Below are 23,557 nucleotides of genomic sequence, written 5' to 3'. Positions count from 1 at the left end.
CCAGTCAAAAATACAGGATGTTACATATGTTTTTATTGTCATATGGACACCTGCACTATGGAAATAACGCAAGCTTGTAAAAAAAAAGTTGTCATTTAATGCTGATTTGAATAGCATAGCACTTGACTTTTGTACAAATACAATATGGTAGTGACATGAAGACTAGTCTTCCCCTTAATAATCATAATAATATGTTGTTATTCCTTATGAAGAAGGGAAGAAACAGGGTATAAAGCCTCCACTGACTTTAGCAACTCTTAAAATGGGTGAAATACCATTGATGGTAGAACAAACCTAACCAATGAAATTATTATCAGCTAGGCTGGAAATCTCAACATTGTTTGATGGATGTATTCAAAACAAAACAAAATAAAAATCATTCATTTAAAGTTATTGTAAATTTGGCAAGATTATACTAAAATTAAATGAGCTAAGTATATGTAACCATTATTAAAATGAATGGAATATTTGAGATTTAATCTACAATATTCTGAATCCAACATGTTGTGGTCTTACTTTAGTCTTATTTACCTTAATGGTCAAAATTGAAGCCATAGGAATGCATACTTTTTTCAAATTTGTACATGATGTTATTTTTCTTTCTGTTTGGCATGCAGTACACTAAATGATGGAATTGCAATAGTTAAAACTTTTCAAACAGTTTGAGCATTCTGTTCTTTTTAGAAGATCGTCTTTCAAAACAGGACAATCTATGATTAATCGGCATCCTGTAACAAAGTTTATAAAAGAATCGTTGCACCTGGATCTTTGGATTTTGACCTTAACCCTCAGATTGGTTGATTCTGACTTTACATGTGGCCTAAATTTACTCTGTGTCCATCCAGGGTTGATGGTCTGTTTTTTGCTAAAGGGTCACGGACGCTGAGATGCTTCCGAAATGATTTCTGGCACAGATCGCAATATTCCCAGAACTCCCATTGAGTAGCTATTAAGCCTTGTTGGGTTAGGAACCATGTGATGAATAATTGACAGCCTGATTGTAATGAAATGAATTTAACCATAAATTTTGTTTATGAGATATCTGCATTTTAACCCGCAGGGACCCCAATACATGTTTGATGTCGGGATGGGGGGGGGGGGGAAGAGGCAGATTTTGAGTCTTGTTGAAATTACAATTGCTGCTTGCGGTGGCACCATGCACACATGAAAATGTTTGCTGAGAAAATTATGGAGCCGGGGAGGGAGGGGGAATGGTTCTCCAGCTTTCCCTGACCCAGGCTCTGGTTATTCTTGGGGTAGATGTTACTGTATTTTGACTATTTCCTTTTCCTCCCTATAGATATATATAGTCCATTTAACTCTTTATTCATCACAGGTGCAGAAGCCCAAATTCATAACACACATATCCCTAGGAAGCACGGTTGACTGGTTAATGAATTGTTCCTATGTTTGAACATAGCTGAATGAGTTGCTTCTTGGTGATGGGACATTTTCTTTCCTTTCTTGCGTATTCCCTTTTCTGCTCTTGTTGAATTCTAAATCTAATGGCATAAAAGCAATTATTACTTTATACTTTAAATTATACTTTGAAAACTTTTATAGAGCTGTTTAATAGATATAAACATAAATTTAGTTCTGCAGGGGAAACAAGATGAGGAGGAGAATTCGTCGGCATGAATATAGACTCTTGTCTAAAATATAACCCGTTTTTTCTTTTCTCTTTTAACTTTTCATTTTACCAGTCTGTTTGAAAGGAACAATGCTGTTATTCCACGCACCCTCAGACAGAGAAACCGATGAGAGCAGTGAACCTAGACATATCCTGGGTAAGTTTTTTTTAATGTCAAGCTTTGCTAAGAACCCACAAAGTGTAATTTCCAAGAAAAACCGCCAAATGTAAATTTACCAAAAACCTGAAGACATGCATTTCCTGCCAGGGCTTTGAATCATGGACAGTGAAAAGTGAAGTATGTATGGTGACGAGGAGGTCATTGTCAAGGTCAAATAGAGAAGGCGTATTAGTAATCTTCAGCATAGTCAGTCATAATGACGACGTGTACATGAAGTATGGTCCTACTTGTCGGTGTGCTGCCCATGTAATTCTTGGCTTCAATATTCACGAGCAGCAATCATATATACGTGACATGGGACAGAATTGTAAAAAAATGTCTTTTTTTAAATCATTATGAAAGGTTGCATGTTTTTGCCATTCTTATTGTTTGAGATAGATTAATATCCTTTAAGCAAGAGGATCCCATCAACACTTGATCAATATCTATTCGGGCAAATTAGGGATATTGTAACCAGGTCTTCATGTGGATGGCATTATTTTACGACAGTGCCCCCCCCCCAGGTCCTGCGTTGACGTCATAATACTTTTTAAACTAATTTTTTTGATGAAAATTGGCATTTACAGCTGAATTGAACGAGCTGGCGGACATGATACCTGACTTCTCGCTGTCATCTTTCATTTAGCCTTAGTTACGAGTTATCGAGAGGGAGGCGGTGGGGGGGTGGGGGGCGGAGGTGGGAGGATTGTCGTTAGTTACAATGGAAATCGATATATACTGTATGAGTCAAAGGCAAACCTGATACAGGAACCCCATGACAACAAAGTCAGACTACACGAACATTTCACTTCCTGGAATTCTCCATGCCAAAAAAAAAACTGATAGGTCAGCTATTATTCTTGTTGTTGAAGGGGTCAACGGCATTAGCATAACAATAAAAATGAAATTAAGATACAGCAATCAGTTTTTCCTTCCGTAAATATGTAACCAATTTTACATTAGAGTGATGTCATTGGTTTTGCATATAGGACGCGCGAGGTTGTTAGTTATTGTGGTCCCGGGTTAATAAATAAATCTGGTATGCGGTAGCAATAAACCACTTATAGCGTTAAAGTAATGTATATACTTCAACTCCCATTGTGTACACACATTACAGGACCCTTCAATGAGTTTTGTTATTACGTGTAGTGGAAACTGAATCTTCCCGAGAAGAACTTTTGATCTATGTCATATGAGCATTTGTGGAAATTTCATTAGTTAAAAAGACAGCCAAAAAAAAAAACCAATACCAGAAAAAATTTATTTTTAGAAAAAAAAGAAATATGTCTGTCATGCTATTTGATGTATTGTAAATATGTACATTGGTGGTTGACATTATGAGTTCTTGAACCTTGTTAAAAATTCCTTCCTTAAAAGTTTGTGACATTTGATGAAAGTTGACAATGTTCCAAACAAATTAGAAACTTCACTTTATGCAAAGTAAAATTTTAAGGCCGTTTTGTTTGAGAGATCTTAGAAATTTGATTTTCAAAACAATAAACAAATAAGGTTATTATCTACTAATATGAAAAACCTCAATAAACAGAATTTTAAACTGAGAAATATTTATAATTTTGATTCTTCCATATCCACTTTATAAATTTTTTTTTTTCCAAGTTTATAAAAGCTGTCTAATACTAGCCTTGATGTTTCACCATGATTTGTCATGATTAGAAGTATTAATGAGCTAATATCAAGTATAAAAGGAGATATTTAATATCTACTATTTGCTCGTCTTATTAACTCATTTGATCTCGCCGGTCCTGTTTTCAGTGGTTGAGAACGGCCTCGCCCAGGCGGTCCCAGAGCATCCCAAGCGAGAGAACATCTTCTGTTTGAGCACAGCGTTTGGAGATTCCTATTTCTTACAAGTAAGTATTCAAATAAACCAGTTCTACCCTCTCTAGGTTACCAGGGGGACCAAACACTTGTTCCCATGGGGTCAAACAAGGGTTCCAAGGGGTGAAACAATAGATCTGGTTCGTCCGTGGCCTAGCTGAATGAATATGGTACTAGGAATTGGTATTAGGAAGTTCTGCTTCTTTAATCAAGTCCCTAGTAACATTTTCAGCCAAGGAAGCATGAAAATTTACCTTCTTTTTTTGGTACCAAGTACTGTAACATTTTGTATTAATGGTGCAGACTGTTTTATGTGTAAATTCTTGAAAATTGCATGTCAAACCTTATTGAACCAACACATGATATGTTTGTGTTACGAGAGCTCACCAAGGAATTTTTTTTGTCAAACCTTATTGAACCAACACATGATATGTTTGTGTTACGAGAGCTCACCAAGGAATTTTTTTTTTTTTTAATATATATATATTTTTTTACGTGTAGACTCGAAAAAAATGACTCGCCAACTCATGACAAAAATCTATACTGTATTTGATACCACAAGACTCTATATTACCACCAATAAAAAACCCTGTTTGTTGGAAAATAGTCTTGCCACACAAAACTGCTCTTAGGGGGAAAGGAAATGATAGGTATTATATTTTTGATAAATGGTCTGTGTTGTGGTCATAAAGAGCCGTTGCGTTTCCTTGCAAGACTAGGCACAGGAAGTCACTGATGCCAACTTTCTGGGCCCTTTTATTTTGCTTGGGAAGTAGTCAGTTTGATTTGGGATATAAAACCCATCAATTAAAGTCTCCTTGCGGTTTGTTGAGGAGAAACAGAGACCGTCTGCTGGAACGTTACAATCTCTTGTGGAAATCTTAAGACAATCGTTGGTCTATTGAGATGGTAACAGAGATACAGACGTGAAAGATTAATCAAACTTTAGTTCACGGCTTGTTTTCCAAAAAAAGTTCACAATCTTGTCAACCAAAACTGTAATGTTGAGAATGGTGTATATCATTAACAAACTAGAACATGTTTATTTACTCACTACCTATAAAGAAAATAATAATGAAACCTTTTTTTTGTTAATAAACTAAAAAATCACATAGTGCTACAGATAATATTGTACTACGTAATAGAGCTGCAAAGTCCACACGCATCCCTGTGTCACTTTTCGCGGATTGGTTTTTTACGATGTCACAGCTATGTCTAGATTTCCAAAAGACTTGCCAAATATCCAAGATGAGTTTTGTTTATTTGTGATAATGATGTCCAGGCTTCAGTACGTAGAATTGTATTACTTGGCATTAGAACATGTTTTTCTTGTACTACAAGTCTACAAGACATTACCAGAACACTGCTGTCGAAAGTTATTTTCCCAGATGTGGAAAAAGTTCATTCGCTCCAGGGTATAAGAGCCAATCATACGGCCATCGATTAAAATTAATATTGTCGTGTGAGGTCAGTTCAGTCGAAAGGCCATAGAGAGCCCGACATAAATTCAAACGAACAATGGACAGAGTACAATGGAGTTACATCATCCAGTTTGGGTGCAAATCTCACATCGTGTCAAAATAAAATGTAACAAGAATACAAAATCTTGTAGAAATAGGCCAGTATGATCACATTTTTTTTTTAACAAAAGAAAATAGTTAAACAGATTTGCTGCTTAATATTCTGTGAGAACCAGTTTGCTTGATTGTTTTTAATAATCATGTATAGATTGAGGAAGGGGATTTTCCGTCCCGAGTTCCGTAAAATGATGTTTATTCATGTCTCTGTGTGGTCGGGTTTTGATCAATTTATTGCAATGCTTTGCAATGCTCAAAACGTTCAAGCTATGAAGGTCATTAGCCTGACAATAGTGAAACTTTCATTTCAAAAAACTTGTTGTACGTGTTGAAATATTTTTGCAAGAATCGCTGTACATGTGATTAAAGATAATAAAAAATGTTTTAACAAACTGCTTGTATTCTAAACTGCAAATAGCCTAGTTAGATATTGTTTTCATGAAACAATGGATTTTCTACATAACAAATCAATCAAAACAAACAAATTAATGTTGAACCATGAAATACTAAATATTGCCTCGTTATAAGTATTAATTTTATTGGCTCCAATTTTAACAAGCTATAGCTAGGAAAGTTTTGTGATTACGTAATAAACCAGCCACGGTCGTAAATCGACCTCAGGTTCTTCAATTAGCTTGCATAGCTTCTTAACACCATTAGGCTCTTTGTGTAAACACTGTGTGGAAATATGTTCATGTCTACAGTGTTGTTAATCATACAGAGTTCACACAAAGACCCTCATACAAGAAAAAATATGTGGCAGGCATTGCAGACTAATTTGTAAAAAGAGGGCATTTTACCAAGGCAGGTCGATTACGTAATCTCAAGAAATTTTCCGTGATATAGTTGGGGTGTATACAGAGACTTTTAAATTAAACATATTTCACTTGTCATCTGCTGTTGATTTCAAAGTTGTTTTCTCAAAGTTTGGCAGTTATGATTAACAGTGAATGACTTGTTCATTGCTGGGGAAAATATTGAGTTTTCATTTATTCTTGTATTTATATTAATTACACTCTTTTGTACGAAAACAAACACATCCTCATCAAGTTGCTATTTTTCTATGTTGCAGTTTTGTTTATCGATGGAAGCCTATGGTTTTTCCCTTAAATTTTACTAAAAAAATTTGGGCATCTCAAGTAACAAAAACATGTGTGGTTATTGTACTTTTTAGGTGTAGTTGAAAGGACAGCAATGGGGAGCAAAGAATAATTCTCACAAAAGATCAATTTGGCATCAAAATATGGGCCATTGTTTGGGAATCTGTAATTCCATTGCAATGTTCATAGCATCAAAATATTGGCCATTGTTTTGGAATCTTTAATTCCATTGCAATGTTTAAAGCATCAAAATATGGGCCATTGTTTGGGAATCTTTAATTCCATTGCAATGTTCATCTAGTATCAAAATATGGGCCATTGTGGGAATCTTTAATTCCATTGCAATGTTTAAAGCATCAAAATATGGGCCATTGTTTGGGAATCTTTAATTCCATTGCAATGTTCATGGCATCAAAATAGGAGCCATTGTTTGGGAATCTTTAATTCCATTGCAATGTTCATGGCATCAAAATATGGGCCATTGTTTGGGAATCTTTAATTCCATTGCAATGTTCATCTAGTATCAAAATATGGGCCATTGTTTGGGAATCTTTAATTCCATTGCAATGTTCATAGTATCAAAATATGGGCCATTGTTTGGGAATCTGTAATTCCATTCGATATTCATAGTATCAAAATACGGGCCATTGTTTGGGGATCTTTATTTCCATTGCAATGGTCATAGTATCAAAATATGGGCCATTGTTTGGGAATCTTTAATTCCAATGCAATGTTCATAGTATCAAAATATGGGCCATTGTTTGGGAATCTTTAATTCCATTGCAATGTTCGTAGGACTTCAATTTTTTTTTTTTTGCACAAAACTTCTCCACCTGAGCTTTGCGCGAGGCTGTTTTGTTGTCCGGGTTTGATGTTTCCGCCCAATTTGTTTTCTGATAGGGAGAGGAAGGGCTTGAATTTCATTGTATTGGTTATCGATTCCCTGACCTGTTCGTACTCAGGATGCACTTGTTTTTGTGCAACGACCAGGAAGCTAACACGCCTGCTTAATATCCTGTTAGACCCTTTGGGGAATTGGAGGGATCGAGCTTTTTCACCTCTGCTCTGTGATGAGGAAATAAAAGGATCTCTACCCATAGATTATATACTGCACTGTAGGACTGTATAGTAGAATAAATTGAGTACGTGTTTATACTAGAATTAGAGAATTATTGAAGGTTAGATCTTCAAATTACATTCATGAGGATAAAACCTTTCAATTCTCCTTTTTGTTACTTTGGGGGAGGGGGGGGGGGGGAGGGGTATGGGGCGAGGTAAATGATGAAGGGAAAGTGCTTCTTGTCAATGTTATGCATGCAGTATGCAATGCTCATACAATAATCCACAAAGCAAGTAAAAGGAGAACAAGACGCCAATAAGACACTATAACACCCTTTAACATGGTAAACGTTTGGGGTTACATGTAAAGTACGTTCGACACAACAGCTTATTTTCTGAAAGAGCGCCACTTAATGCTGGCCCAGATCTACATTCTACCTAAGTGAAGCGTAACTTGGAACGTCACTTTCCAAAATGCTTTACTTCTGTATAATTATATGGTATTCTGTTTATTCCGTTTGTGGAATCCAGGAAATGATTGAACGAATGTGAGGAACTTTTGCGTTACTATAATGACGTTGTGGTGAATATTTGACTGGCTCAGCGGAGATCTAGCCACTTCCCTCCGCTACACATGTTGTTTGTCTTTTGCGTATATATCCTTTTCAAACAAACAAAACAACTTGTTTTGTATTTAAGTGGTCTCTCCCACACACCCCCTTCCATCCTTAGATTATGGTTTGGTCAATGATTCAGCAAAGAAGGAATCAGAATAATGAAAATAAAAACATTTTGAGGAATTTGTGATAGGTAGAACAAAAATATGACAAATAGAGGGATATAAACAGTTTCTAAGAATTCTAGTGACTGGTATCGTTTTCACTCTCATAATTGAGACAACAATAACTTTTGTAGAGTTTGTCAAAGCGATCTCTTGATTGGGTGGATATTTGTTTTGCTATAATACCGGGGGGGTGGCGGGTTTCTGGGGGGTGGGAGGATTGAAGTCAGTGGAAAAGGATCATTTTCAAGCAAGCAAAACCAACTGATTAAGACTGTTTGAAGTCTGTGTATTATGTTTTAGCAGACACTGGTTAGAGGGAAGGGCTGATGGTATGTGTTTCTAGTATGATGATCCCTGCAGGATCGTTTCTGTTAGGCAGTTTGTGTTAAGTTATATGGAGGTGTCATTCTAAAGCAAGGTTGCAAAGATTGCCTGCAATATTTACATTTAAGTTTTTTTTGTGGGGGGGGGGGGGTGGCATATATGCTTGTACCCATAATCACAAGTTTGCAAAAATTGTCTTATTACAATTGATTAATACCTAAGGCTAATGATAGTTTCAGTACATGTACATATATGTACTGTACATATAGGCTCTGATGGTGTTATATTGAGAGGTAGAGATGGTGAAAGTGGAAAAGTTAGAGGAGGTGGGAAAGAAAAGAGCGATGCGATTGTTTAAATCAATCACAAAATAATGTACGAACAACTAATATGTAATCTTTGAACGGATGACAAACAAACAGTCATGTTTCAAGCCACTTGTAACTTCAGGTCTATCCTATCATATGTACTCAGTGGTAAAAACCTATTTATGTAGGTGTTTGTGTGTGGGTGTGTCAGTCTATAGCTGGGTTTTTACGTATGTTGTTTTGATGTAACAGACTTTAGTGGTTTTAATAGTTCTAAGAATTGGATTTATCAAGATTAAGTCATAGTTTCTCTACTGTAGGTCAGGAAGTTGTTGTGAAGGAAGGAATGGATATAGTTTACTGGAGTTCTATACATGTGTAAACATGGGCCTGTTATATACTAGTTTACATGTGTTATTTAGATACATGAATTGAGGTCTGACAAGAGAGGAAGGTGGGCTACACCATCAGGGACCTAGGGTCAACTGCTGGGAGTATGGGAAGGAAGAAAAATGTATTCTCAATTTCATAATATTTATATAGAAGGAAGAATTAATACTTCAAAAAGTGGGCCAAGTGACATAGTTTGTTCCTGGGACTTACTGACCCCTGTAGCTATTGATGCCAGTGTATGTAGCTATGTATGAAACTATATATATATATATATATATATATACACACATATATATGTATGTGTGTGTATATAGATATATATATTGTACACAAGTACATGGTTATGTAAATATGATACACACTGTACATGCCTGTAGGCCTACCTATGCAAAGAATTGAAACTTTGAAGATAATTTTGACATAATCTAAAGGTTACCATATCCAACAGGCAGCATGCCTGTGCACAGTTTTAATGATCTTTTTGCAGCCATTAAGTTATGAATTAATGATTATGATGATGATGGTACAAATAAACTTGAACTTGAACATGTTAGCAGAATACAAGAATTGGTCTCTTTCATGATATGCATGTCAATAGTGTTCTGTTCTCTCACATTGATTCTGTATTTAACCAAAGTCTATCACCTCTTTGATGGATTTTCTCAGATTATAAACGATCACGATAGCATGTAAGATGTCATAATTAGATCAGCTTCACAAGTTCTGTAGAGACTTTGCATGCCTGAAAAGCAATTAATAGCTAGATTCCGATGGCAATTCCTACCCACCCTAGTCCCCACCCCACACCCACCCCCACTCTCCCATTGGCTGCTTCCACAGGTTATCTAAATTTGTTTATTCAAGGATAAACTTTTTTTTTGTCACTTCTGATAATCTCCCAGTACCCATCATGTACTTGAGTTATAGCCAGCTACACTCATAGAGATTGAGTTAATTGGATTATAAATGACTGGAGATGAATATAACATAAGTTCAATCTAAGACTATATCTAGACCAACCCCTAGCACTCTGTCTATTCTGAAACAAGAACCACTTGTCTTTGCATATAGACATAACATCAGGGAGGACCTGGAAGAAACCCAAACAAAACCCATATTAGGAGAGTTGATTTAGTAATTTAGTATATAAAAGAGATGATTTAATGTAAGTGGATGGTAATTTCAATATCACCTTATAAACTAAAGTGGCCATGATATATTACAATGCAAGGGGCCAGAACTATGATGCAGAAAAAGACGGTAATTTAGTATTTTAAATAAATGATGATTTAACATGAGTGCATGGTAATTTCAATATCACCTTATAAACTAAAGTGGCCATGATATATTACAATGCAAGAGGCCAGAACTATGATACAGATAGGACAGTATGCCGTGCAGCTAACAATATTGTGAAAATAACCAGGACGGATCGAAACAGAAATAAGAGTTGTGGCAAGGTTCCTTAATTGTCCTTTTCACAAAATATTTTGCAAACATTGTTACTTTCTGTACCTGCAGTTTTACTTTAACATACTGTCAAGGCCTTTTCGTGTCTAGATTCAACATTGCTAACTTACTTATTCCCATAATGCCTTGCAACTTAGCCTTTTGAACTTACAGAAATGAGTCACGCCGCTCTGTTAAGGACATCTCAAATGATCAAATCACTGTATATATTCCAATACAATAGCATACTACAGTAGTTAGTTTATGTTTCTAATTCCCTGGGAACTTTACTGTTATGCTGGCATTTCCATAGAACAGTTAGATATGTTTATAGTTCCCTGGGAAGTTTACTGTTATGTTGGCATTTCCATAGAATAGTTAGATATGTTTATAATTCCCTGGGAAATTTACTGTTATGTTGGCATTTCCATAGAATAGTTATGTTGATAGTTCCCTGGGAACATTACTGCTATGTTGGCTTTTCCATAGAATTGATGCAGAATTATCTGAATAGAATGAACACGCTTTTATCTTGGAGTGTCTTTCTCTTGATTTTACATAAATAAAGCATATTTTCAATGGTATTTAACAGAAGTATCAGAATTTGCAGGCAAAAAAATAAAGAAAAAAAATTAAAGAATGATGATACACCACAAAAAGACTATTTTGCAATGCATCCCTAATGGCTCCACTGAATTGAACATAATTTAATCTCATGAGATTTTTAAAAGTCAATCATTATGAATCAAAAGTATGTGCAATGTTCCTAAAACTTTGACCTATTCTGCATTAAAATGGGTTTTTCAATGAGTGCCTCAAATTTTGTGAAAGAGTCCCCAAAACATCAATTCAGAAATGGCAAACATATATCTTTGGTCTTGTCTTGCTGGTCTAACATTCTTGGCTCTAAGAAAATATTTTAACAGTCTTACTTGTGTTGTGTGTGTTTTTTTTAGTTTTCTTTTTTTGTCGAGGTGAGGTGAGTTGGGGAGAGGGGGGGGGGGGACCCTATTGGTTTCTACTTCTTTTGAAATCTCTCCTTACACATGCAGTACTGTGTGTGTTTTTGGAATTTCAAAATAACTTAAAAAATAGTTGACAATTTAGGAGTGTAACACTTGAAACATTTGATGTCAAAGGACCACATCGTACCCGACACTCTGCCGTATTAGGTACACTCAAATTAAATTTTGTTTGATGGATTGTTTGCTGCAAATTAGCATATTTTTTACATCAAGTTTTCTAGAATGTTCACATAGTTTTTCCATATATATATATATAGTTATCTACATTTTTGTTAAATGTCCTTTATTTAATAATAATTTTGTTCATTCATTCATTTCAGGCACCTAATCAGATTGAGCTCGAAAATTGGACCATTGCAATACATTCAGGTGAGCTTAATTAATAATTGATCTAGGCTAAGATTGTCAAAGAGGTTACGCATCAGTGGTGCGTGAGATATTTCAATAATATTACTATTGATTACTTTCGTAGAAGGCGGGATAAGTGAGTGGGGGGAGAGGGGGAAGGGGAGGGGGGTGAATGGACAGACATATTTGCCATCTTTGGTTTGGGCATAACATTAATTTACTGCTATTCATAGAAAAGCCTTCAAGATTATTCAATTGTTGGGGGGAAAAAAGGTTTTTAATGGAGAGTTTTTCTGTGTTTTAAATTCAGTTGATATATTTTGTTTTTATTCTTTACTCTTAGCCTGTTCCTCAGCATTTACGAGACAACACGGAAAAGAGGAAACTTTACGTCTTCTACGACTAGAAACACACAAACTGGAGGACAAGATTGAACTGGTAAGTTAACTGTCGTACCGTCCCCGCAGTGTTCTAGACTTACTCTGCTTACTTTTGTATAAAATTACAGCGTCTCGTACAGCTTTTTTCCCAGGATTTATTTACATTGTCATGAAGGATAGTAGTACTTAACTTTCAAGAACCAAGACTTGAGCATTTTGAATTTCACTAAAAGAGACCAGCCTTGCATGATTTGTTTTTGTAAAATGTTTCGCAGGTCACCTTTCAGACCTCACTTATACATCTATTTTGTTGTTTAGTTTCCACGAAGGACGCTAATGGCAGTCCTACAACTGCACCACCGTTCCTGTTTGTAAGAGCCGGTGGTCTGGCATGGAGTGCATTACACTCTACATAATCTTCTCAAGCATCCGCAAAGGATGTAGCTTTCGATTGAGAGATAAGATCTTCAGTAGTTAAGGACGATGGTTGCAACCATCCAGAAAATGAACCCTTCCAGGAAATTGAATTAAAAAGTACATTTAGGCCGTCCCAAGTCAGGATGGTTTTTGGCTATTCTAGTACGAAAATACCTTTCGAATTTTCATTCAAGTTTACTTTAGAAAGATGTGGTGTTTTTTTTTAATTCAATTTATTTTCATTCAATTGCTTTGAATTTTACAAGTGTTCTTTCTTTTGTTTTAACCCAGCTTTTGTGGCATTTATATTGTGTTTTATGTTTTTACTTTCCCTTTCTCTGCCATTGTGATGATTTTTTTTTGCCATTCAAGTTTTTTGAAACGTTTGCACTCGGAAAAGTCTTCCGCCCCTCGCTTTGTTCCGAACGATGACGTTTCGATTTCTTTCTTCGTTTTACTTTTTCTATAGGAGACCAAGACAAAGAAGATGGCCGAGCTGCAGCTGAGCACGGTTTCGGATCCAAAGAATCGACAAGCTATAGCATCTCAGGTAGAGACAATGCCCACGATAATTGATTGTTATGATGCATTGTGTGACTCAAGTACAGGAAAACGACTTGCATGTTACTCTGTTTGTTTTTGTGTCGTCAGAGTCGGATTAGAAGCCTGGGAATTATTCCATGTCGTACAATGAAGATTTTAAAGTGACCATTGTCGTGGGAACTAAACTTCAGTCGGTGTATGGTCATTAAAGGGTGGCTAGGTGAACTCTAGCAGTGTTGCTCTATGTGTTAGGATTAGGCTTGGTTATTTGTGCTGTGTCATTGTGGTATTTCTACATCTATAGGGCAGTTTTGGATGGTACGAAGATTAATATATGGTACAAGAGATGTTTTGATCCGTCCTAGAGAGTGTCGAAATGTTTAGCCGACAGTCCAACCGACTTTTAAAGACAGGTTTGAGCAGATTGTGTGTCACTCTTTTAGGTCATTGCAGAGCTTGAGAAATGGCCACGTAAAAATTTTTCCCGCTGCACTTGAATTAATATCGAAAGATGAGTATTTATCGAGGTGCAAGGAATTCCTGAGTTAAAATATAGTTTTGCTGGTCACATACTGCTTGTGAAATACTGTTAATGAACCATTTTTGCATCCATTCATTTACCCGATGTACGTGCGAGTGATTTACAGCTGTGGTTCAGTTGTATGGTGCTGTACATTAAGGAAGTAAAGTAACTTACATGCATAAATGAGTGCTAACTTCCTGTATGCCTGTATGTGTCGTGGTTGTATAATGTGTTTTCTTTAATACTGTGGCTACATTAAATCATGCACGTACTCCATGAATACAAACTAACAAATTGAACTGATCAGATGCAGCAATCGTGTGCAGCCTTTCGTTTTAATTAAAACATGCTACGAAAATATTATTCTTTTGTATTATTAACCGAAGCTGCTAGGCAACCTTGATAATCGACCAGGAAAGAGCTTGAAATATGCAAATGTGTGTGCGTCATCAGAAAACCACAGCCAAAAGAATTGGTGACATCCCAATTTAATATTAAAGTGTCCAAGAGAAGATAAAAACTAATATTAATGGACAGACTGCAACAGAAGCCAAAAAAGATAGGCTTCGTCCTCCTACTCCTTCATCATCTTCTGATCTTTCTCTCCTTTTGCTCCTTCTCTTCCTCATGCTCCTTCTCACATCTTCCTCTTATCTTCACATTTTCCTCACCCCATCTTCCTTCTTCTCCATCATCCTTCTGATCCCATCTTCTCCTTTTCTCCTCCACCTCCTTTCTTCTTCTTCTTCTTCTTCTCCTCCTCCTCCTCCTCCTCCTCCTCCTCCTCCTCCTCCTCCTCCTCCTCCTCCTCCTCCTCCTCCTCCTCCTCCTCCTCCTCCTCCTCCTCCTCCTCCTCCTCCTCCTCCTCCTCCTCCTCCTCCTCCTCCTCCTCCTCCTCCTCCTCCTCTTCCTCCTCCTCCTCCTCCTCCTCCTCCACTTCCTTTTCCTCCTCTTTGTTCTCCTTTTCTCCTCCTCCTCCTCCTCCTCCACCTCTTCCTTTTCCTCCTCTTTGTTCTCCTTTTCTCCTCCTCCTCCTCCTCCACCTCTTCCTTTTCCTCCTCTTTGTTCTCCTTTTCTCATCCACCTCCTTCTTCTACTCTGCTCCTTCTCCTCCATCTTCCTTCTAATCCCATCTTCCTCCTCCTCCTCCTCTTCCCTCTCTTCTTCCTCTTCTGTCTCCTTTTCCTCCTCCTTCTTGTCCTCATCCAAACAACATAACTACTGATACTCAGCTGTGCTCATCAAAGTACTAATACTGCAGTCTAACAACATTGACAAAATTAGAACCATCATCCTAAGGAATGAAATCAAAACGTACAATCTTGAGTTTAATTTTGAAAGAATTGAGCAGCTACCATTTCATAGTAAAAGGTTTTCATAATATATCTATTTTTTTCACTCCTTCTTCTCATTTTGGAGGTTTGTTGGAACATCAAGTTTTGTATTTTAGGTCTTAAATGATTGTTATATCTCTTTTTCTATTTCTTTTGAAAACAAATCAAAAATAGATTTTACAGTGGGATCAGAACCTAGAAAGTCTTCATTTAGAGTTGTACAGGATTAAATGTTACAGCTCATCACTCCAAGCCACAGAGCTTCCAAACCCCAAAACCTTGTTGGCGTGCGTCTCAAAAACCACCAAAGCCACTCTATCCCGTCTGGGTTATTTCAACGTCTCATCCTTCCACGCTTTGGTCTGCGCTCGTAATCCCATGGGATTAGAGGGCAGGTTCATTGCAAAACCAAAGAACAAGAAACAGAATGGCTTGGTAAGTCGGTAATTCCTATCTGGAGAAATATCATTGTTGTCATGGTGACAGGCCGCATCAAATCCGACATGTGGTTTTTCATTCCTTATTGTGATAAACATTATCTTCATTTTTGTCCACTTTGTGTTTTGTGCTAAAAAGTCAGCATTTTAGTTGTTGTTGGACTGATTGATTGATTGATTTATTTTGATCAATGTTATCAATGTTTTATCGATGTTACCAAACATTTTTACAGAGTTAGCAATTCATAAGAATTTTGACCCAACGATATCAAATTCTAGCAATTATTTTATAATTGTATATTTGTGATTTCTGCAGCCATTTGTGACAGATATGTGGTAGTACCAATTTATACCGCCCTCTAAGTTATGTTGTGCTTCAAAGCACCCTCACTGACAGTACGAACAGTTCCGATCTTTTATCGAAAACATGACGCAGGATGTTCATAACTAAAAAGCTCGTACTGTCCGTACAAGTGCTTTGAAACACTATATATGAGAGTACAGAACCCAGAAAATTGTCCCTACTGGATGGATTTCTATTAAGTCTTTCAAATTTGTTGTATTCAGGAGCAAGTTTTTCATAACACAATCTTTAGTGAACACAGATTCAGTGACTTTGTCATTGGTTTTCTGAAATGAAGGTCCATTGTAATGAAATTGTTGAATGAAAACAAACAGAAACCTTCCGTCACATTTAATGCGGATTGCTGATTCAGCGAGTTTCCTTTCACTCTCATCCGAAACGAAACGAAAACAATATCTGTCAGCATCGAAGATTAATCAGTATCGTGTTTTGTGAAAGGTTTGGTTCGTATATCACAGGGACCCCGACACACATGGTTAAGATGGGTGTGAGGAGTTTGGGGGTAGGTTGGTTGTAGTCAGACCAATGTTCTTGTAAAGATAAAAAAATTGAGCAGATAATATAAAGAAATTTTATTTTTGTAAATTTTTGCTTTGATTTAGTTTTTCTTTCTTTGATCTTCTTGACGGACACTTCTCTCATTTCTGTATACACTTTTTATTTTGGTTGACAGTTTGGGACGTTGAAGAGAAACAAAAAGAAGTTACATGCTCAGCTATCTCAGGATAAAAAGTAAGCACAGAAGTAATTTTTCTCCTGTTATTTTCATTGGGAGCGAACTTTGGTGAAAGGGGTTAGGCTTACATCCTAGCATGCATACGTTCTATACAGACCCTGTGCATACAGATTTGTACAAGTAATGCTGAAATTGCATTGAAATCTACCAACGGATGACAAGACACCAAGCACAGTTTTGAGATGGGGATGGGAGAAGAGTGGGAGGAGAGTGGGAGGAGGGGGAGAGGGAGGGTGAAGAGAGGAGTCAGATTGGGGATCACAAAATCCAGTGTGGGGATCAATTGCTCTGAAATTATTTTGGGACATTGTTACTGGTCTATCTCCCCCTCCCCCTCCTTCCTTCTCCACTCCCAGTTCCCAGGGGGCTCTGAAACAGCGTCCATATTGCTCCAATATGTTAAACTGCTAAAAATTGCTAATACTTTTAAAAATACTATTAATGCATTTTTGAAGAATCATTTTTTAACTCCAGATAATAAGAGGAGGGGGGGGAGAAATGCTAACAAAAAAAGGAATGGAAATCTATTACAATACATGACCCATTAATTTACTGATATAATAAGAAGTGTTTTCAATGTGCCACTCACTAATCACTGTCATTCATCAGGATTTTTTTTGCCCCCCTTTCAGTTTGATGAACTCCTTTTTTCTCCATATGCAAATATGCTAATTTATGCAAATTTTAAAGATGCAAACATATTGTTTTTCACAGAGAGGACACAGATGGAGGTGCTGAAGAAGTTGAACCGGTCGTTGACACTCCACAACCATACGCTGTTAGTTTTGTAAGTTGATAATCTTACTACTGAAGTGTTGCATACAGTTGAAATGAGGCAGAGGGTTGGTTTTACTGAAGTGGTTATTACTATAGAGCCATTCAAGTTCATAAATTTCAAAAAATGAATTCCAACATCAACCAGGTCCTTTTTTTACTTGGAGTTTTTTGTATAGTCCTTAAGAAAAACAGTTTTGAGACATTTTTATATGTAACTGTGCACTGTGATCATGTCAGGTAGACTTTCTTGCAAGAACTAATATTGTAGTCTTCTACTCAGTTGTAATTTAAAATTATTAAAATCATCCGAAAATTGTGGTCAGTAATTTGGAGCTTGAGTGGTCGTCCGATGTCCATTATACAATCAGTATAAATTGATATGCAATATGCGACCACAAATAGCTGGTACAAGTGTTAGCATGTTGCCAGGTGCATGTTGTATCAAGGGAGGCAAAGCTCTGTTTCTCTGACAGCGATTATACATCAAATTATTTATGGAATTGATGGCAATTGTTTGAATCAATCAATTTGATATCTGCCAAGGTTATACTAGCATATGGTATTAAACCCATTGTTGAACAACAGATGTTTCCCCATCTTCCTCTCCTCTACCAAACACTGTATACCCCCCCACCCCCGCCCCCACACCCCCAACCCCATCTTCCTAAATTACCCAACTTGAAACCTACATAGAAAAATTTATAGACCCTCCCAATAAGTTGTTAGTTTCCAATCTGAATAACTATTTATTAGAAATATATCACTTTAAAATCAATTCTAGCTTATACAAACACTGTATAACTCCCCCTGCCCCCACACCCCCAACTCCATCTTCCTAATTTACCCAACTTGAAACCTACATAGCCAAATTTATAATCCCTCACAATAAGTTGTGAGTTTCCAATCTGATTAACTATTTATTAGAAATATATCACTTTAAAAAAAAAATTCTAGCTTATACAAAAGAAAGCTTATATTACATGTGCCAACTGAAAATGATAGGATTATTCACAAACTGAAATAAAAAAAAACCTGGCTATGTAGAATTGTTCAGATGTGGACTCATCAAGCTCTCTACGCAAGACTGACCTCTGTTTATATGACCCAGTGTAATATGTCTAATGTGTCATTTTAAATTATTACCCATATTAAACATCTCTATGTTTTTTATTTCAAATCTATATGTTTATATGTATATGTTAATATATATATATATATATATATAGAGTAGGTTGGCGTCTATCTTGGCGCAGAGTGCTCTATGTCCATTGGACAGAGCGGAATATATGTTGATACTAGATGAGACTAGTGGAACACTAGTAGTTGTAACTCGGAGTTTCACGCTTTATTGCGATCTTCAGACAACTCCTTCAGAGTTGTCTGAAGATCGCAATAAAGCGTGAAACTCCGAGTTACAACTACTAGTGTTCCACTAGTCTCATCAAGTATCAACATATATATATATATATATATATATATGTATGTATATATATATATATATATATATATAAATATATATATATATATATATATATATGTATATATATATATATGTATATATATATATATATGTATATATATATATATATATATATGTGTGTTTATGTAGTATGTTTGTTAGTGTATGTGTGTGTATTTATTTATTTATTTATCTTTTTATTTATATATTTGTTCATTTATATATGCCCTTTAAATATATCTGTATAGGCCTGAAATACTTAATCTTAGAATTATATTTGTTGATCTATAGTCAACACATAGCCCATGATACTTCCAGAGTGCTATTTCAAACAAGAGCTTCCTGATTTTGCTGTTTGTTGGCATTGTATACCAAAACATAATTGTCAAAATTTATTTTGTGTGAAATCCATCCCTTCTTCGAAGGCCAAATGTAAACTCACTGAATAGAGAGAGTCCCTTGCATCAGTGGTTTACTTTATAGCATCGGAAACCTCTGTGTAAACTATTGATTTTGTTTTAGACAAAGGGGTAGTCATATATATATCCATACAATGTGTGACCTTTTACTATATTTGTAGTGAGTTGTGTGGAAATGGTTGGACTATAATGTAAAGTTGTTACAGGTACTACCATATCCACATTGGTTACAAAGACATTCAGGGAGTTGGCATTTTGGACTCTGTGAGAATGTGTGGGTGTAGTGGTCTAGGTTGCATAATTATATTCGGATATACAAGGACCATGAAAAAGTGGGTTGATACATTAAAAAAGAACGGAGAAAGGAACAGAAAATCCTTGCAGACAGCAGTGGTACCACAGGTGAACAAGGTACATATGCTCTAGCTGTTTACTGTTGTGTTCCTGTTTCACATTGCTGGCAACTATGCACTGTTTAACTTTTGCATATTGACCTTAAAGGCATTGAAGACTCGCCCCAAACCGTGTGCGGCCATCTGCAAAAGTTAATTTTCTGTTGCTTGCAAGTGACGTTTTGTTCGTGTCGCTACAAAATGCAGACAGTAATGAAACGTGATACCTTGTTATCTTAAGCTGGACCTGAGATATCCATTGCTGCATCGTTTGTACACTGTGCTGTGGGTATTGACCGTAGCTGTTAGTATTGACTGTACACTAGTGTCTAATTACCGACGGTAGCAAGCTGTGTGTGTATTTTCTGGGATCGATGGTGGTGTCTAACACTTCTGTTACACCTCATTCGAAACTAGGTCAGATTACCGGCATTAGACGTTTCTTTTTGCGCGAGTCTTTACACCCTTTAATCTCCCGTACATCTCTGACTATAGGGTAGCAATTTGACCAATCATAAATTCCAGTGGAAACAAATATAATAGAAAAGAGAAGGAAAATTAAAAATATTTAACTAAATCATATATTCACTGCTTCTAACCTAAGAAGAGTCTTAAATTACTGTTGAATATTCATTCGTTCATTCCTTCCTGTTTTCTTTTGTTCGTGCAGAGTATGGACGAAGGTGAGCTAGAATCTATAGAATCGTCAACATCGGACCATTCTGTGGAATGTATGGCCGTTAAGGTTTCCCTCCCGGAACACCAGAGCTCCATGGTAACGTTGAAGCCCGAGATGACCGTGCAAGACTTATTAGCCCAGTGCTGTATGGTGAGTAAAGCAGTTATCAGGTATTTTCATCGACTCAACCAATTTCCCAAGAAATGGAATGAGTTTCGATCAGTGTTTCTATGAAGATCTTGATCCCTATTTTTAACAAAATGGATCGAGGTTTTTTAATCAGTATCTTGGAGATTTTGAACCTGAAATAAATTTAAAGATATTGAGTTTTGATCCTTTTTTTCGTTTAATTCTTTTGCCTTTTGAACCTTTTTCTAGATGATTTTAAAAATTTAGGTAAAATATTTTCACTGTTATGGTTGGTATTAGTCATCACCCTTTGTTTTATATTTTTTTTCTGTTCTTGTATTTAATTCCTTTTCTGTTAGCATCGTGTCATAACCCACCCCCCCACCCCAGCACCCCACCAGCTTTCCTTTGTATTTGTATCAATTCTTATCTGTCCTATTTAATTCCTTCTCTGTTATCATCGTGTCATATCTCACCCCCCCCACCCCACCCAGTTTCCTTTGTATTGTATCAATTCTTATCTGTCCTATTTAATTCCTTCTCTGTTATCATCGTGTCATATCTCACCCCCCCCCACCCCACCCACTTTCCTTTGTATTGTATCAATTCTTATCTGTCCTATTTAATTCCTTTTCTGTTATCATCGTGTCATATCTCACCCCCCCCCCACCCCACCCACTTTCCTTTGTATTTGTATCAATTCTTATCTGTCCTATTTAATTCCTTCTCTGTTATCATCGTGTCGTCTATTTTACTTCAACAGAATCGACAGATGGATGTCGGTAACTTTTACGTAAGATTTAAAATCTCCTTGAAGGCTGGTGCTAATTTTATCATCCCAGACAAGAGTGCTGTCCTGGAACATGAGGTATAAATTGTTATTTTGTTACATTGCGTTAAGGAAGAATGCAAAATTCTGAAAAATGTTGACGAAATTTAGACATAATAAAATTGCTCTATGAATGTAAATTATATGCATAAAAAGAATATTTGGTACATTAAAATTGATAGATATTTAGTATAAATGAATCTCTAATGGAAGCAGTGAGACCTTCCAAGTCTGTAAGGGGGCGGGGGCGGGGGGGTGGGTTACGTGTGCTCTTTTCCTAGTTATTGGGTAAAAGAATACAAGCAAGCATCACATCTCAAAGAAGAGAGAATTACAAATCTAATTGAACTGTGCAATAATGTTTTCATGACCTCTTTCCTCTCTTCGACTTTCCTCAGAAATTTGATGAGATTGAGATCTGTGCTAAAAGTATCCATCAAATTGAGCTCTGCAAGTTTACAGAAGAAATGGACTTTGGTAAGTCTAGGTCACTCTGATTGGTCAATCCGTCGAAAAATTTGCTTTCAAATTTTGTACGCATGACTAGATGCAATACATATATCTCGAATGTCTCTTAACATTTTTGTTTATGTTTTGAAATTAAATTGAAGTTATCAGATTTCTAATCAGAAAATCATCGTTTTTTGGTAGTGCGACTAGAAAGTGTGAAATCTGTTGGTCAAGAGGGAACAGACTTGTAAGGATGTATTGTCTCTTAAAATGAGGCTGGTAGTTCTTCTTCCAACATGATAGGGCATTTGTTAAAATCATTCTATGGGTTTCTACGGTTTTCTATGGTTTTCTATGGTTTCTGTGGTTGTCTATGTTTTCTGTGGTTGTCTATGGTTTTGGATGGTTTCTGTGGTTTTCTATGGTTGTCCTATGTTTTCTGGAATCCAAGTCACAGATTGTAACATTTTGCCAGTGTTTTTCGATATAAGTCATAACAGGATTGAATAGTAATGGTACAAACAGGCTAGCATGTCTGTGTTGTAAGTTTCCTGTTAGATTTGCAAAGCATTATTTCATCAAAAGCAGTAGACAGCGAAAGTTTCCCAGTAGATCTGGTTACTTTTATCCGTTATTTGAAACTGAAAATGCCTCAGGCTTACTTTCCTATTGTGACTTAAAGGATGATTCTATCGACACAACAATTATTTTCATATCACGTAGACTGTTAAAAAAAGACATTGCTATATAGGTTTGTGTTTCTGTAACTCGTTCAATGTTTGAGAAATGATCTTTTCAACAACTGAGGTTCATCAATAAAAGTGGCTGGACAATCAAGTCTAACACATAATTACCATCCAGTCAGTTCATCAGATGCCAACACAAAAACTCAATGGGGGAAAACATTAAAAGAGTATTTATATCTTCAAATGACATCTTTGCAATGGCATTTTTACAAATTTATCAAGGACAAATGGTATAGAATGTCATACAAGGATCTTCTGTTGTTGATATGAAGTTATATAGCCTTATAAGTGCCTTCCAGAGACCCAGCATATTTGAAATGTCAATATCATGACAAGCAAAATAGCTATAGAAAACAAACAATAATAGCACTCAAATTTTCCTTTTCTCTTGGACTATGGCAATATCAGGACTAACAATTTCTGCCTGCAGTGATTACGTCAAGGTGCAGCAGAAACTACAGTGTATCTATCTGTCTGTGTAAATTGTCAGTCATTTTGTCAGACATGCACACAGAGTATGAATCATCAAGAAACCAAACAAAGTGAAAGCTTTTCATCAGATCCGGTGTTATTGAACTTTGATGTGTTCTATACAGTTTACATGTCCTTAGCCTAAGAAAAATTTGTTTCAGTTTCACTTGTTTTTTTTTTTTGAGACACTTTTATGATCCATTTCTCTGAATACCTCCCCTGGATAGACAATAGAAACTTTATGTAAAACATAAGTTAATAGTTTACATATATGGTTAAAGCAATAGCAACCATGACGTAAATGTCAGTGCCAGAGAGGATTTGATGTTGAGCAAAAAAAGAAAAACAGTCGAAAGAATAGAAAAGAATAGAAATGAACAATGGCAAAAGGACAACAAGGTTTTGGACTTTTGACTTCAGTCAGCAATTTTATAAAACACAAACTATAATTTGAATATCTATTGAGGTCCCCAAAT

At 36.2% G+C, this 23,557-nt stretch overlaps 1 protein-coding gene across 6 annotated transcripts in view; it reads left to right on the top strand.

Annotated features, from left to right (window-relative positions):
* LOC139962616 (protein still life, isoforms C/SIF type 2-like) overlaps nt 1–23,557 on the top strand; it is a 104,806-nt gene that overhangs the window by 65,867 nt on the left and 15,382 nt on the right. For all 6 annotated transcript variants that reach the window (XM_071962756.1, XM_071962755.1, XM_071962757.1 and 3 more), the window contains 11 exons: nt 1,704–1,787; nt 3,564–3,661; nt 11,969–12,017; nt 12,340–12,434; nt 13,263–13,343; nt 15,368–15,628; nt 16,668–16,726; nt 17,445–17,517; nt 20,448–20,606; nt 21,349–21,453; nt 21,813–21,891. In XM_071962756.1, the coding sequence (XP_071818857.1) occupies nt 1,704–1,787; nt 3,564–3,661; nt 11,969–12,017; nt 12,340–12,434; nt 13,263–13,343; nt 15,368–15,628; nt 16,668–16,726; nt 17,445–17,517; nt 20,448–20,606; nt 21,349–21,453; nt 21,813–21,891 (1,143 nt within the window). The remainder of the gene's footprint in view (nt 1–1,703; nt 1,788–3,563; nt 3,662–11,968; nt 12,018–12,339; nt 12,435–13,262; nt 13,344–15,367; nt 15,629–16,667; nt 16,727–17,444; nt 17,518–20,447; nt 20,607–21,348; nt 21,454–21,812; nt 21,892–23,557) is intronic.

Source organism: Apostichopus japonicus, chromosome 21 (genome assembly GCF_037975245.1).
Source record: "Apostichopus japonicus isolate 1M-3 chromosome 21, ASM3797524v1, whole genome shotgun sequence".
NCBI lineage: Eukaryota > Metazoa > Echinodermata > Holothuroidea > Aspidochirotida > Stichopodidae > Apostichopus > Apostichopus japonicus.
The sequence above is the reverse complement of the archived record's forward strand: the minus strand, read 5'-3'. Positions and strand labels throughout refer to the sequence as shown.